The sequence below is a fragment of the Eublepharis macularius genome, chromosome 5, assembly GCF_028583425.1.
Source record: "Eublepharis macularius isolate TG4126 chromosome 5, MPM_Emac_v1.0, whole genome shotgun sequence".
In the NCBI taxonomy this organism is placed as follows: Eukaryota; Metazoa; Chordata; class Lepidosauria; order Squamata; family Eublepharidae; genus Eublepharis; species Eublepharis macularius.
The window spans coordinates 27,529,182-27,546,134 of record NC_072794.1 but is presented as its reverse complement, the minus strand read 5'-3'; the positions used below and the strand labels follow the sequence as shown (position 1 = coordinate 27,546,134).

General features: G+C 41.9%; 1 protein-coding gene across 6 annotated transcripts in view; it reads left to right on the top strand.

Annotated features, from left to right (window-relative positions):
- RASAL2 (RAS protein activator like 2) overlaps positions 1-16,953 on the top strand; it is a 271,541-nt gene that overhangs the window by 147,302 nt on the left and 107,286 nt on the right. The window contains exon 1 of one of the 6 annotated variants that reach the window (XM_054980120.1): positions 15,661-15,957. The exons of the other annotated variants lie outside the window; for them this stretch is intronic. Coding sequence (XP_054836095.1) covers positions 15,945-15,957 — 13 coding nt within the window. The 5' untranslated portion in view covers positions 15,661-15,944. Of the gene's footprint in view, positions 1-15,660; positions 15,958-16,953 lie in introns of those variants that run through there. 6 annotated transcript variants of the gene reach the window in all.

The window sequence follows — 16,953 nt, the reverse complement described above, 5'->3', positions numbered from 1 at the left end:
GAAGGCATCTGCAATACACCAGTTTTGGTTTAGCTGACAGAAAGCATAAATGGGAAAGGGTCCAACTTTTTGAATCAGTTTCGTTAACTGTATCTTGCATGGAACTATGGATTGGACACTTTTCTTGCTGTTTTGCCCAGGTGATATGTGTAGAAATTGGGCAGCAGCTTTTAAGATACCTTTAAACAGGAAGGTTGGAGTTTGATCTTTGTATGTGATCTTTCAGTTTCCTCGATAGCATGAGAAAAACTTCAAGCTTGTGTTTAAATGTCAAGCTCACTTGAAGATTGGTTTGAATATTAGGATTTAATATGTCACATAAATAAAATCAGACAAGGCTCTTAAGAGATCCAGAACAGGTAATTTAATTAAAGCACGCTTTGGTTGCTTTAAAATATCTTAGAAGCACATGGTGCTATATTTTTTAAAATCAGGCATACTTGGTTATGGGAATGTCTAGTATTTTATCTGACGAAGAGAACTGTGGTTCTCGAAAGCTTATGCTACAATAAAGTTGGTTAGTCTTAAAGGTGCTACTGGACTCTTTTTGATTTTGCTACTACAGACTAACACGGCTAACTCCTCTGGATCTAGTATTTTATCTGTAATCTATATATTAATAAGGCTTGTGATTAATATCATTTTTGTTATATAAAAATCTCATTTACAGTGATAATAGAGGAGTGCCTTTTTTGAGAAATGCAAGTTAGAGATTTTTAAAACTGATCATTGACATTTTAGAACTTTTATGATTGAAGGGGGAAAGCACTACCAAGTGTATTTCTCGGTCCTTATGTCTATGGAAAGATTTTTGTTGGAAGTAGTGTAAAAAAGGAACAAAAATAGAATAAAATAGGTCTAAAGTAGCAATCTGAAATTATGAACTCTACTGTAACAAAAATTATCAGTTGTACAGTCTCCTACAGAAACAGTGCAAACATAGCTCAGATCTGAGGAGTTTTCAGTTTTTCCACAATCAAAACCTACTGGGCTGCAGTCATGTGATAGTCACGTTACATCACAATTATGTGACAGACAAACAGTGGACAGAGTGAACAAGCTGCTTAGCATCATGTGACCCATCATATCTCATCTTATTTGAATTGAATTGAATCTCATCTTGAACCTTGCCTTTCATGGCTGCGGGTATCCATCAAATCTCTCCCCCAAATTCACCCCCCCCTTTAACTTTTGATGGGTCCAAGAGGTAATAAAGGCTTCTCTGTGGTATGGTATAGTTTTGACTACTTTGAAAAAGGCAGTCCTGAGATCCCTCCTGAAGAACATACCGTTGGACTCAAATAACCTAAACAACTGCTGCTTGTTGGCCACTTTTGGGTAAAGTCAGTGCATGAATGGGAGTGGCTTCAGGCAGGCTTGAAGGAGATGGATTATCTAGACTCATTTCAGTCTAGATTTGGGATGGAAATGGCCTTGTTTGCCCTGATCTTTGTTGAGGGAAAACTGCAGTTGGGGTGCATCCCTGTTAATTCTCTTGGACCTCTCGGTGGCTTTTGCTGCCATGGACTGGGCTATCCTTTTGGAGAGGCTGGTTGGGAATGGGGGGGGCACTGTGTTTCTTACTTGACTGGCCTCTTTCATGAGGTACTGGGAAATTGCTGCTTGGCCACTTGCAGTACCCAACCTTTGGGTTGAAGACCACTGCTCTAGCTGTTGTTTGGATGCCCTCAGTGGCGCCTTAGTCCTGCTTGTCTGGGGGAAATGCTCAGATCTATGTGCTTATACTACATGCTAAAATTTATATCTGCCTGTGGTTTAAACGAAAAAATGGAATGTAGCTTGAATGAATACATCTTTATGTTGTTGAAAGAAAATTTCTAACAACCTACAGGCTTTTTAATTAAAAAAACAAACAAACAAACAGGAAATATGTGTTGTGTAGTCTTTTATACTGAAGCTTCTTTCAAGTTATAGTTAGTGCAGCTAAGGAGTAATATTTTAGTACCAAGTCTGGGTACAGAAATCAGGACTCTCCAAGTCGTTGTTTTATGACAGAACTTAATCTTGTGGATCGTATGTAGTATTTTATTATTCATCACTCTTACCAGTAATCTGTTTGGTACTTAAAGATTACCTTCCAGTAGTTTTCCAGGCACAGTATCAAAGTGTTCCTTTGTACTTTGCCTCACATTTCAAAGAGAACACATCCTTTTGTTTCCTAATATGATTCCAGGTTCAATGAAAGAGCCTTTGAGGGCCTTTTGACACAGCAAATATGTATGTATGTTTGTTTAGTTATTTATGCTCTCTTTTCTCCACAATGAGGCCCCAGCATTGTTCTTTCCTCTTCAATTTTATCCTCACAGCAACAATCCTGTGAGGTAGAAAGCAACTGGACCAAAGTCGCACAGCAAGGTTCTGTGGCGGAGTACAGACTCAAACCTATTTGTATATTGCAACTCTAGGCAAAGATAACATTTACAGAAAGGGTGGTAGTGAGTTCAGAATTCAGCTTTTATTTTTTAAAAGAATGCAATTTCTAGTTTTTAGGGTTAGAAAGATAACCCTAAAACATGTGGACAATGCAGAAGTATGAGAATAAAATAACCTGTGGTTGTAGGGTTGTCAGCTCCAAGTTGGGAAATTCCTGGAAATCTAGGGGGTGAAACCTGGAGAAACCTATAGAAAGTGGGGTTTGGGGAGGGAAAGGAGCTTGGCATGGCATAATTCCATAGAGTCCACCCCCCAAAGTAGCCATTTTCTCCAGGTGAACTAATCTCTGTGGCCTGGAGACCAGTGGTAATTCCAGGAGATCTCTAGCCACTACCTGGAGGCCAGCAACCCTATGTGCTTGGTAGAATTTTAATATCTTGGCAAGCAAAACCGGAATAAATTATTCCAAATTACAAAAGTGCAGAATAAACCTTATGTTAAATAAAAAATATACAAACTTGCTTGCTTTGCATAATGCATTGTCACAGAAAACATGTTTTCTTGATTCAGAATTTGGATTGCCTGAATGCAGAAATTATTTTTAGCTTCAAGTACATGCCACCCTTTTAATCTCTGCCTTCACTCATACTGTATTCCTTCAGTTTGCACTCAACTATCATGGAAATCATAATTTGATGAGAATTCTGTATTAGTGTTTATTAACCCCCCCCCCCCACAGAAGTATGATTCCCAACATTCCTGAGGAAGAATAAATGAACATCAAACTATTTTAAATATTTATTGTGCCAAGGAGCAGAGCAGTGATAAATAAATTCAGTGCGTACATACCCCGAGTGTGCAAGTCTGCAAATGAGGATGAACATTGTTGCCCATCTTGAAACCCTTGAAAAGTAACTTAAAAGCTTATATCTAGGTAAATGGACTTGTTCTGACTGATCACATACAAGTTTTATTCAGCAAAGATGAAGAATGTTTTTATTAATTTGTATTTCATTTATACTCTACCTTTCTCCCCAGTAGGGACTCAAAGCAGCTACCATCATTCTCTTCTGTTGTCTGATAGCAGGGTTGGTTGGAGCATCAAAATGTTCAGCTATTTCACACGACATGCTTAGCACTCCAACCTTCCCATTGGCATTCTAGCCTCTCAGATAGATAGTATAAAAAGCTGTCCCTGGTAAATCACTGTCCCTATTTTTGGAGATGCCTTGTTTTACTAGTTCCTTCCTTGGTGGGGAGGGAGGAGGTCTCTAGATATTACAGCCTCTGGAGAATGAGTACATCTTGTCTTGAGTGTATGTTCATGAACACCAAGTCACCATGAAGTACTTGACCTGTTATTTTACAAACTGCACCTGCTGAAGCATATTCTGTACTGTTGATAAACTATTATAGGACAATTATGTTTTTAATGAAAAGAACAAGCACACTTTTGGCTTTTAAACCAGACGATGCAGAATAAATGAATGCAGTAGATAGAGTAAAGCCGTCAGCAATGCATAATAGAGGTGAAGGGTCTTAGGTACTGATCCTTGGAGTGTTAAGAATTATAAGCAGGTCCTTATTTTTGTGTGTGGGATGGTAAGTTTCTAGATTCCAATAAGTCACAAAGAGCCCACTTGTGTTTTTTCCCTAACTGCTGTGCAACAGAAATAAATATTTATGGCCAAGGAGGTCCTTGCGTACCTAATGCCAAATTTGGGCTTGAAGTAAATTTATCTGCGTAAATCGTAAATCTCTACAGAGCAAGGATTTAGTGCACTGTTGGTACATAATCTTAACTCTCTGTTCATCAGGCTCATAATCTCTGCATTTTTGTTCTTAGAAAAGCATTTACTATCCCACTCTAAAGAAATCCCTTTAGAAGGTTTTAAAGTGTTTTCATTTGTAAAGGTAGCTGTTTGCCTTGCATTTACTGCTGAGAAAAAGATGGACCCACCCCTCCTCTCCAACATCCGGTATCTGATGTCCTTTTCCCTACTGAATTCACTACCCGGAGAGAGACTCAAAAGGAGATATAGTGCCTAAGCAAGCACTAAACGGAGTTCCTAGACTGGAAATGGATGGTTCCCTAAATTTTGTGTGTTTTGTGAACACACGCTGTTGAAGAAGATCTTCATTCTTACAGCTCACTTTCTCTGTTCTAAAGCCTTCTGGCGATTGAAGTCAATGAGTGTGCGGAATGTCATTTATATCAGACTGCAACTTATTTGATCAATATCTAAATGAATACATTTCATGTAGGATTTTTTTTCAGTGTCCAGAGACCTGAGCTAAACCTGGGTCACTGCTAAAAGGTGTGAATAGGACTGGGAAGCGTAATAATGTTGTACTACAATTATTTTTTTGTGTGTATTAACTAAACATGGGCACAAACCAAAAAAATTTAATGAACCAGTGGTTCGTGGTTTGGTGCCACCAATGAACCCGAAATAATGAACCAAAACGAACATTTCCCGCTGATGAACCGGTTCAAGGTTCGTGGTTCGTGGGTGTCAGAACAGCCCCCATTGGACTTAGAGAGCCCATATTCCCAGGGAGTGTTTAGCAGGCTCTCCTCCAGCCAGCACCCAAGTTTGGTCAAGATTGCAATAGGGATCTTGGAGTTATACCCTCTCCAATCCGAGGCCCCCAGGAAACTCCCATTTGATACAATTAGAGCCACCATTTGACATTGGCCCAGTGTACAAGGGGTTGGCCATCAGAACTGCCTATCAGGGTTTGCAGGGATGAGATTGGAGTCCCCATGGCTACAGAACACCCCCCTTCCCCCTCCCCCCCGGGTGTCTTCTCCCATGTAACCAATTGTAACCAATTTGCAGCTCCATGGTTGGAAGGAAGACCTGCCGATCAAGGTAAGCTGGGCTTCGATTCGGGTTTCCAGGACAACAGAAGGAGTGCAGACAGAGTTCAGGCATTCCCCCAGCTCCATTTCCAAGGGAATTGATTGATGGTGCCTGACTGGCTTCACAAACTGCGGGCGAACACAATAAACTGGGCTTCCAACGAATGCTGGTTCGTTAGCCATGGACCCTCACGAACTGCTGGTTCGTGAACAGACGGATCAGGCAGTTCGTGGGTTTTTTTGCTTCGTAATGCGGTTCATGCCCATGTCTAGTATTAACTGTCAATGTCCTGTCTGAATGGAACGTGAACATAATTATTTGGAAGCAGTGTCATTAATATAAAAGCGGAGAGGCCTGGGCCAGGGAGCTGATGCCATCAGCTTTTGAAGGAGCCATGAAGGGCCTGAGAGAAACCAGGAGACGCAGTTCCAGCATTAACGCTAACAACTCCTGAAAAGACAGCCAAAGGTCTGAGGCAACTTCCACTGTTTGTTTTATGTTTTCAAATTTTACGTCATAAACCTCCTTGGGCGTCTTGATCAAAAGGCAGGTTCATAAATGTATTTAAGCAAACATATTCAGTTTCCTGTGGAAGTCTCTAAGGAACTGTGTAACCCATTACAAGGCAGCTTCATATGTTTATTCAAAAGTCCCACTGAGATCAGTAAGTCTTATTTCTAGATAAGTATTGTTAAGCCAGCAGTATGCATGGGATTACAGCCTTAACTATTTTATTGAGGGGGGGGGCTCATAGGCCAGTGATGGAATAAATTTGTTGCATGCACAGAATCCTAGTTTCAGTTCCCAGTATTTCCACTTAAAGGATCTTGGATAGCAAGGAAAGACCTCCGCCTTGAGAATTGGAAGAGCCATTGCCAAAACAGACCATCAAAGGAGGACACTCTACCTGCTTATATATGTGCGGTCATCCTATCTGATGATTTTTGTGATATATTCACACATGCTAATTAATCTTTGCAGTGCCTCTGGCTTGTACGCCTATTCTTAAAAAGTTGCTGAAGCAGAGGGTGTGTGCATCTGTGATTTTTTTTTATTGGATCTTGTCATCCTGATGCATCTCTGAGGATTTGATTAACACACTCTGTTTGAAAGATAAATTCTAGAGTAAGTCCTTAATTTGTGAAACTACTTAAACACAAGGTAGAAACTCATTCCACCATGATTAGACGATAGTTTTGTAAACATGGTATCTTCACCTTAACAGATGGCTCTCTTTATGCCAGTGAGGAAAGAATAGTTCCTTGCTATAGATTATATCAGCAAAGGAAGTGTAAAATGTTTCAACAGCTCAGCAGGGAGATCACTTACTGAAAAGAAATATAATAAAGCCGCTGAGGGAAAGCCGGATCTTGAACTCCTTTGCAGTTCACAGTCAGCTCTTTCATAACAGGCACCTCCAAGTCGCATACAAATCCCCCATGTCCCTGAAGAAGCCTCTGGGAGGCGGAGGTCTGCAAGCGCTAGCAGCGATTAGTATCCATTAGGATTCCACTTGTTGTCCAAGAAGGTGCTTTTTTGGGCTGAATGCTGAAGGCTTATGTTTATCAGTGTGCATTTCAAGACTTTTGTTTGTTTGTTTCTGTATTGTTTCCAGGGAAGCATTGAAAAAAGAAAAGGTATTTATTCTAATCTTGGTGAGCTGGCTGTAAAAATACATAGGGTTGGATCCAGCAATGTGTCAGCAGGAGTATAGATTCCCCCACCCCCTCCCCAGATTCTTTTAAACCCTGGAAAGATGATTCCAGAGATAGTGGGAGTCTTTTGGACACGCAGACACATGGCTCAGGGGACTGCAGTAAAGGACAAGGTTGAGAACAAAATTGCCCCCTCCACTTCCTATTCCACTTGCAGTAGAGACAAGAGGGGGACAGTTTTTTCCCAGTTCCCACACATGGCTGCAGCTTCCAGCCTGTCCCCTCCTGCTGTGCCTTCGTTTTTTATTAGTGTCTAACTTTTATTTTTACTGTTCAAAAGTCGACTGCTCCTTCTAAGTGGTCTTCAGATTTGAGAGAACTCGTGTATCCCACATTGGTAGGCTACTCCCTCTGCCCACAATACGTCCTGCCATTTTGTGACTCTGTTTCCCTTGCTCTCATGTTGGATAGCCTGGGTGACTGGAAATGTAGCCTGTCAAAATAAAAGCAGCCTGCAAAGGCAACCACTATGGGAGTCTGAATCCCAAAACAGCCTATAAAGTATTTCCCACATTTATTTTCTTATTATTTATTTTATTCATTGAAAACGTTTCTACCCCACCTTTCCATATCGTTCAATGCATCAAATGACTTCCCAGATTTTTTGCAGAAAGATTAGGCTTGCTTAATCTGGGAATTTTTTTTTGCAGTTTTGTAAAGTAAAACTGGGACCATATCCAGAATACAGCGTTAAAAGAACCTTCATTCATGATTTTTATTCCACTCTGAGACATTTCCAGCCAGGCAAATGAGTCTGCAAAAGTTATTAAGTATTAACAGAAAACACATTTTACTAACCACCTGTTCATCAGCAGTTGTCTGGGTGGTAAGAAGCAGGAAAAGGATACTGCCATTAAGCTGGGTGGGGGGGTCAGTGTTGTTGAACCTGTGGGCACTTCGGAATTTTGAGAAAATTGAGCTGGTACCATCACAAAATGGCTGCCATGGGGTGGAGGCTAGTCACAAAAATGTTGGAAGCATGTAAGCCAAGCATCCTCCTGTAATGAAGATAGCTGTTTCTGAATTGGTGCTCCCTGCACATACAAAGGGCTCTTCGGAAACATTTCACTTCAGTGAGATAGAAGAAATCCCAACTGACCCTTTCGTTTGGGGAAGAAGTGCCAGGAAACACATTGTATGGAACCTTGATGCCTAAGCAGTAATTGCTTCCAATGCCATCTTGAGTCTCCTTCTAGTAGTAATATTGGACTCTCCTTGATCGCAGTCAATACTTAACAACCTCTTCCTGCCTCATACAGTGAAATCCTAAGCAGAGTTACTCCAGTCTAAGCCCATTGACTTCAATGAGCTTAGACTAGAGTGCTTAGGATTTCACTGATAATCTCTCAGCACACCATCCAAGAGTCTACCATTGCCAAATACACAATTACCTGTGTTAGTTATTTGTAAGAAGAAGAAAACCACCAATCTTCTTGGCTAAGTTATGCCTTGGATCCAACAGTCCACCAGAGGAAGGTGTTGGCAGATGCCAGTTTCCCCTGCTTTTCTCTCCTTGCAGCGATCCCTTTTGACCCTTGGAAAGATTATCCCTCCGATTGCAGAACCGTATGGATAAGAGCCACGTGGGCTCGTATCAACAGGGATATCACAGGCACCATCCTGCAAGTGCTTATGACACAATGCCGACCACATTGAGCTCCAGTATGATGTAATAAATAGAGCATTGGACTTTGGTCCAAGCCGCTGCTCAGCCACAAAATGGCCCAAGGGAGTAATTCTTTTCCTTAGCACAGTCTATTTTACAGATTTCTGTGTGAACACAGTATGGGATAACTGAGCTCCATGGAGGAATTCCAGGATAAAATTAAGATAAAATTGCAGGATAAAATTCAAATGAAGTCCCTCACTTGCTGGGCTAATGGGAACAATTTCACTTTCGTTTGCTACTTTCTTGGTTTTTAAACCATGAAAAACTGCTGGAGATGGACGCAACAGAAAAAAATAAGAGTAATTTTGAGAAAAGTAGACTATACATTGTTCCGTGGTCAGCTCTTGAGTTCTTGGGTCATGAAAGCAGATGTTTTCTGTAGAAGTATCGAGTTGTGACAGATACATATTTTATGTATTTATAATGAGTGTCTTGGAAAAATCACACGGGGGTCTTCCAAATGCTTCAGCATGAGTGGCAGCCTCTCCTCTGGAACATGTAATATGAACACACCGAATTTGATGATTTCCATCCCTGAGACAGCGGGAACAATTATTGGCATTTGTAGCTGGCCATTAGCTGTTGGAATGCTGCTTAAATGCCAGGCAGAGCCAATTAGGATTGATGACGGATAGCAGTGCCTGGAGTGATGCTGAGACCAAAGTATAGAGAACCTGTCAAGCACAATCAGCAAACTGTAGCTATGCCAAGTTTTGCCTTCCTGGCATGTCTGGAAGTTAGTGTGAATTTAGGTGCAGCATTCTCCTTTTTCCTCTATAAGTATTTTTCTTAAACCAGCTGTGGAACTGTTTGGGTGGCCTGAGGCAAGTCATTGTCTTTCCCAGACTTTCTCACAGTGCTGTAAAGATAAAATTGGTGGTTAAGATCATTGGCATGAGGGATCAGGACAAAGGTGTGATCAGTGAAATTCTCCATAGTTGCAGCGGGGGGGGGGGGGTGAGATTGGTTAATACTTTTATTTCTTTATGATAATAGTTTTATTCTTCCTTTCTCTGGCAAAGGGCTTAAAGTTGGTAACAATGGATTTTTTAAAAAAACCAATTAAAATGATATATAGCGTAATATATCATACACGCAGCTATCACAAAGGTCAGTTCCTAGCATGCACAGTCATTCAAATTATAGCCCCCATCCAGTTTGGTGTAGTGGTTAAGAGCGCGGGACTCTAATCTGGAGAGCCGCATTTGATTCCCCACTCCTCCACTTGCAGCCAGCTGGGTGACCTTGGGCTAGTCACAGCTCTCAGGAGCTCTCTTAGCCCCACCCACCTCACAGGGTGTTTTGTTGTGGGGATAATGACATACTTTGTAAACTGCTCTGAGCGGGCATTAAGTTGTCCTGAAGTGCAGTATATAAATCGAATGTTGTTATTATTCTGCTAAACTGCTCTGCCTTGTACAATTTCCTAAAAGTAATTAATTAGGACCCCTTCCTAATGTATTTGGGCAAAGTATTCTGCAAAGTGGGAGCTGCTGCTGAAAATGGTCTGGAGCGGGCAGTGGCCAATTTAACAGATTTACAGGCAAGGAGACGCCGACATTCAGTTTTTGAAATATATTTATTTATTATGGTTAAAGCACATGCTGTCTGAGCAAGAAGATTAACCTAGGTATAAGGGTGCCCAAGTCTTAATACTCAGTCCAATACAAGCTGTGTGATGAATGAGTGTCTTTGGTGGATCTATTATGTGATGTTTCTGTATTGTTCTGCACTTGTAGCAGACACCTTTGATGCTAGCTGAGCTTGTACAGAGGCTTGAAATAGCTTGGAGCTGCATTTTGAGGGTCACAGCAGGTTAACTGCAGGAAGACACGGTTGCAGTGTTCTATTCCATTTTAAGTTGGCATCTGTAACTGTAAATGCTATTTAAATAAAAAAGCCCCCCCCCAAAAAAAGGCAGATGCAATTTCTTCTTCAAGAGAGATATTGTGTTCTCTAGACCAGGGGTCCCCAACCCCCAGGCCGTGGACCAGTCCTGGTACGTGGCCGGTTAGCAACCGGGCCGCTCAGGAAGTGACTGGCGGGCGAGTGCAGAGCCGGCTCCAGGGAGCAAGCGAGGTAGACGGTCACTGTCTTGGGAGGGGCAGCTGCGCCTCACCTGGCTGGCCCTGCACTTTTCATTAGAAATATCACTTTGCCTGGCTGGCTGGCTGGCTGACTCCCATCATGCCTCTGGGTCTCTCCTTCCGCTCCCAGCCAGCACACGCGCAGTTGGTACCTCGTGCTGTGGTCGGTGTGGCTCCGCTTGCTGGAGCTGCTGCTGCTGCCCTGCCTGCCCTCGCGCCTTTGTGTGCCGGGTCAATCCCGGGCCTGCCGGGCAGCCAGCCACCCTGAGTGCCACCTGCCCCAGTCTGCCTCTGCCTCCTGAGGTCACCCCCAGGCCCGCTGGGCAGCCAGCCGCCCTGACCATCGCCTGCCATCTGTCCCACTCTGCCTCTGCCTGCCTCTTCCTCTCCTCTGGTAGCATGTCCGCTGCTGGAGAGTGGAGAAACACCACTGGCCTCCTGCCCGCACAGTTGCGCTAAAAAATATAGACCTTGTGACGGTGTGGCTGTTGGGCAGCTCTATGTGCTGCGGCTGCCTGCTGGCTGCTGCTGCCCTCTCCAACGACCGGTCCGTGAGTACTGGCCTTATACTGTGTCTGCCACCGCCTCCTATCATCCCCAGATGGAACCGTCTAGTTGCAGGAAAACAAGCTCAGGGCTCCCATTGATTCTGCATTGTGGTTAGTATAATTATTTCATTATATAATGTAATTATAGAAATTAAGTGCACAATTGTATCATCCTGAAACCATCCCCCCCATCCGTGGAAAAATTGTCTTCCACGAAACCAGTTCTTGGTGCCAAAAGGTTGGGGACTGCTGCTCTAGACTTTTAGCGAACAAAGTCCAGGAAGATAGCCATATTAGATAGTAAAAGTTGCTCTCATTGCCTCTCTATCTCTCCCCCTTGCTGCTGTTTGGGGAGCAAAATACCCAGGAAAACTGACTACGATCTAATCTTTTAGAATCACTTCATCTCTTATCAAGCAAGGCTGCAATCTGAGAGTCATAGGTCAGGATCCCTTTAGTCTTGCCTTTGTGGGAACCTCAGACATTAAAGGTGCCTACACAGAAGGGTTGGGGCAGATGCTCAGGCATAAGATCTCAATCAGCTGGATGGGTGTCCTGTTTTTTCCCCTCTCCTTCCCTTGTATGGGCAGCACTTTCAGCAGTTCTTATTTCAGTAACAGCAAGTTACTGGCTAGCGTACTCTGATCTGACTCTTGCTTGTCATTATATCTGAGGCTAGGTACTCCTTTGGTCACTAGGCAATTGTTTGGTTTGCATATCTCTTGTCACTATATAATCTTTTCCTGTTCTAAAGTAATTTGTATATATTCCTATCTCAGGGGCACTTTGCATAGGTGATCTTTTGTTTAAATGGAAGATGATACAGTTGTGCTGCAGCTTTGATGTTGCATGTTTTAGTGTTAGGTTTTATGGGAAGCTTAATATTGGGGTATGAAACTGCCTTTGCGTTTTCATTTTTCCCCAAGTTTGTTCCAAATGAGTTTGCTTGCTATGCAGTATCTGCAAAAAAGTTTGTGTAGTTGTTCATTCCCTGTCACTATAAGGCTTATAGAAGGCCAGTTCCCTGAAGTAGCTCGTTTTAGGAAGCTGCAGTTGGTATTTCAAGAATCCCCCTTTTCTCTGCGGGATAAACAAGTTTAGAGTTGAGGAATGGAGATCTCAGCCTCTCAGGTTACTAAAAATAAGTACAATTAAAAGTGATATGAAACTGGTACTTAGCTCATTTGTACGGCTCATTTAATCTAAAATGTGCATTCGAGAAATATTCTGCTGTTTATGATGGAATTCAAAAGTTTTCTCATTTTGGACTGAATGCATATTGTAAGGAGGAATTATTGGTTAACACGTCCTGAGAAAACTTGAAGCTTAGAACTTCTTGCATGTAGAAATGTGCCCCCAAATTACAGAAAGTTTATGGCTTTTTCACATTAGTTGGAAAAATCTTTCTGTGAAATGTTCAGAAAAATCGGAAAACTGAATATACATTGTTCCAATGTTGAAAAGAAAACATCAAGAAAAGAAACTTTCTTTCCCAAGGACTATTTGGGAGAGAGCACTAAAAAAACTCCTTTGAAATATTTTCCCTTGAAATGAGTGAAATGCTTTATAAGACAAGGTTTTTCGTCACTCAGAATTTGTAGTATGAAAGTTTTTATATAAGACTCTATAGCATTGGATAATTCCAGGGTGTACTGTAGTTTGGTTGGTTTATTTGCATACTGCCTTTCAACAGAAAGTCCCCAAGGCTGTTTACAATACAAATGCATAAGATACAATAAAAATTCTGTTAGAGTAAATAAATACAATAAGCCAACATAATACCATAAGCATCAATAAAACACAAAATGCTGATGATGTCAGACCTCCTGCACGCCATGCTCAAAGGCCCTCTGGAAATAGCAGGTTTCAAACCAGTCAGACGGCCTTTTGGGGAATGGCCATTCTCAGTTTCTGTGGGAGAGAACAGCAAAGCTGTGGGGCAATAACCCCCCAAAGCCCTCGCCCTAACTATGATTTCTTGATTTTAGACATTATGCCAAACCATGATTAGTCCAAAGCACAGTTTGCAGCCATTTCATACCATGCTTTCTGATTCTAGTTTACTGCCCAGTTGCAGGCCGTTGCTCATTAATTTAGACATCAGATCAAACCATAGTTAAGGTCTATTTTATTATTATTAAAACAAAAGAAACCATAGTTAGAAAAGAAAAATAAAAGTAACTCAACATAACTGTAAGAGGAAAATAAAATCCATATATAACAGGCTTTTTCTTGAGGCAAGTGCATCAGGAAATTTACTACTTAAATTACATCATAAAATTCATGAATGACCAGCAAGGGTAAAAAATTATTCCATGAGATCTTATTTTTTCTAGGATGCATAGACTCGGGCATCTTAGCTATTTTTCAGTTTTTAATGGATGGTGACTTGGGTTGGGTCATTACCAGTTCCTGGGTATTAATCTTATCATCTGTCAATACACTGATTACTAACTCAGTCTGTTTTTGAAATACCAATCTCGCCCGCCGCCGCCGCCCCCAAAAGGAATATAATGAATGGATTAATAGGAACTGTAAGATTAATAATTTTCTTGATTACTTAAATGAATTTTCCCCCAACATATTTGTATTTTCAGGCAGCTCCACCATATATGGCAAAGAATGATGTATGGAGATTCTTTGGTTAAGATACATTAGCCGTGGTTTGGTGTGATGTCTGATTTAAAGACTAGCCCAAAGTCAGTGAGCTTCATGGCTGACGTAGCAATCCAATCAAAGTCCAGTGTGCTGCCTGCAGTGATTTTAGCTTTTATATATTGAGGTTTTGGTAAGGAGGTGGATGCAGCTTAACACCTTGTATTTACTTGTTTGCTTAGCTTTGTACGAGGACACTTTCGGCATGATTTGTTCTGGGGCTTTTGTTTAGATCATCAGACCTGCTATTCTGGGAGACAGAGATCTTTGGGCTTAAAGACTGCTGCATTAGAAGTAAAACCGAATCTTTTCAGAAATGTCTGAGGGCCAAGCTACAAGTAATGAATGGCACTTGAACGGCAAGTGAACAGACTCACGAGTATTCCTCCCTGTTCACTTGTGCTCCACTATGTGATCAAGTGGAGCGCAAGTGAACAGGGAGGAATACTCGTGAGTCTGTTCACTTGCCGTTCAAGTGCCATTCATCACTTGTAGCTTGGCTCTGAGGTGGTGGGGTAGGAGAAGGGAGATGGTTGTGGCATACAAAGGGGAGAGTCACACAGTGAGGAAGAGATTGTACTGCAAACCAAAGAACTAGGACAGTGATACTTACTCAGTTGCCCCATGCGGTTTTCTGACATGCCACCTCTGGCTCTTCTCAGACCCTTGTGACCCTTCGCCCATGTTCCAGGAAACAGGCAAGACCCTTGGTCAGTGGCACTTGTGGTTGCTAGTTGGTTCCTCACTTTGAAACAGCCACTGCTGGAGGAACGGATAAGCTGCAGGCTTCCCTGAACTGCAGACCTCATGCCAGGGATATGGTTCTTTCTTTTCATTGACTGTGAACATGGCTCTCCACAAGCTACAAGAACCAGAGGACTAGGAGGAAGAAAATAGAAATGTCCAAACTTTGAAAAATCACAGATGGCAGGAGACGATAATACATGTTCTGTTTGTCTTCAGCCCGTGTTTAAATTGTGGCACTTGGCAATGCATACAGACCATACCCATTTTTCTTAGATCTTTTGCTTTAATCATAGGATACACAGGTGGGATTCTGCTGGCAGTCAATCTATTTTAAAAAAAATTACTGGAACTTATTCTCTGTGTCTGGCAGTAGCATTATGTCTTTAAAGCAGTATATGAACAGCAAAAACTGGAATGTTGACCCCCCCCCTTTCATTCTTAAATTAAAAAGGGGATACTTTCCTTCCATAGTGTCAGATACTGTGAATGAAATTGTCACGTGCAGTGTTTTATTCTTTTACTTTTCAGAGACAGTGAGGGAATGTTCCTAGCCTGTCTTGTGACACTTTTTAAAAGCTCCACTTTGAAACCTGAGATCAAGTGGAATAGGTAGCTTGTGCATCTTATCTATCTTACAACTGCTTGTTGGGAGCTGTTTGTTTCCCAGAGTTAGTGAGGAAGTGCAGGGGTGGAAATAGTTATCCACTTGGCTCTAGTTTTGCATGAACCTTTTTTGACTTGGTGTTTTCCCTTCCAGTTAATAAGTCTGATATTTTTTTAAAAAAAATTGTCCCTCCTCTTTCATTCAGATTTCCATGAGTTTAGCAAAGGCATTGTGTCAATTGTCACACAGCAGCATTGAAGTGCGTCGGTTTTTCATGAGCTGAGCTCATGTTTTGGCTGCCTGAAACCACCTCCTGCTCTTGCATGCACACACCCCTTTTGGGAGAGGAAAATGAAGCGTCCATCCCTGTTAGATTGCCTCTGTTCGCACACAGGGATTCCTGCACACTCCCAGGCAGTAGAAGAGAATGAAAGCAGGAGAAAGGGCAGCTATTGTTTGACTGCCCCCCAGCCAAGGCGCTGAATAACGAGGCTTGGCTTGGCCTCTTGGGGTGTGTGTATGTATGTGCTGGCTTTTCTTCATTCCCACCCGTCCGAGACAGAGGACGAACAAGGAGCGTGGTGGCCAGAACTGGTGGTGTTAGACTGTGGCTGGCATGCTGACAGGACCATGAGTGAGGCACTGGTGAGATCACAGCATGCAGGTTTCAGGTAAGTTCCTGCTTTGGGGAAATGGTGTGCTTCAACAAATACCAAAGTTGTGTATTCCTGGCAGGATTTGATCCAGAGAGAGAAAATCTGTGTTGTGAAAACTTAAGTAACAAGCGAAAAACTAACTTTTTCTCCTGTTTTCTTTTGTTTGAAAAAATGGCTTACTATATTACCCACCTTGTACCAGGCAACTATTTCTCCCCTCTGTCCCCGATCTTATGGATAAGAGAGGAGAGTTTGCTGCCTTCTGTTTCTTGAGCAGGCAAAGGCGTTAGATACTTCTGTGGTTTCTCAGGAGACAGACAAAGCAGGGAAGGTGCCATTTTATTAGGTCAAATTATGCTGGAGCAAACGTACCAACTTCAGATTTCACAGGCAGGAAATCCCCAAAGAACTGTGTTACTGAAAAGCTTGTGCCTTCTCAACACACACAAACTGGAACATATCACCTTGCAGGCATTATGTGCGCAGCATTCTTTGGCACTGACTGTCCAGTGTTTTTACAGGTGATGCAGATGTTGTAAATGTACAAACTTGTTTAAGTAAGCTGATTGAAAAAGATATGGATGCAGTGCGGAAAGTCGAAAACAGCTTTTTCCTTTTTATTCCTCATTAACAACATTCCTTCTGTAAACTCTAATGTCCTCACTCCGAGATGACAGATAAAAGTTTTTAAAAAAGAAATTGGGCTACATAGTTATACGTGTTTAATTCTTTCAAGCCTTCAAAATAGTATTTTAAAATCCAAAGCTCCAGAGACCTTTGATTTAAAAGTAAACATGCACTCTTCTCCCCCCCCCCTTAGTATGACACTTGAAATTGTACTCAAAATATGCAACCAGCTGCTGCTAAGATTAACTTTTAATTGGTGTCATATTGTACCAGGCAAAGCTTCCTGCTCTTCTGCAAAAAAAAAGAAAATAAAGGCTGTTTCGGAAACCTGACAAGTTTATAGAAACCCTCAAAAGTTCAGCTTTGCATCTTAGAATATTTTCC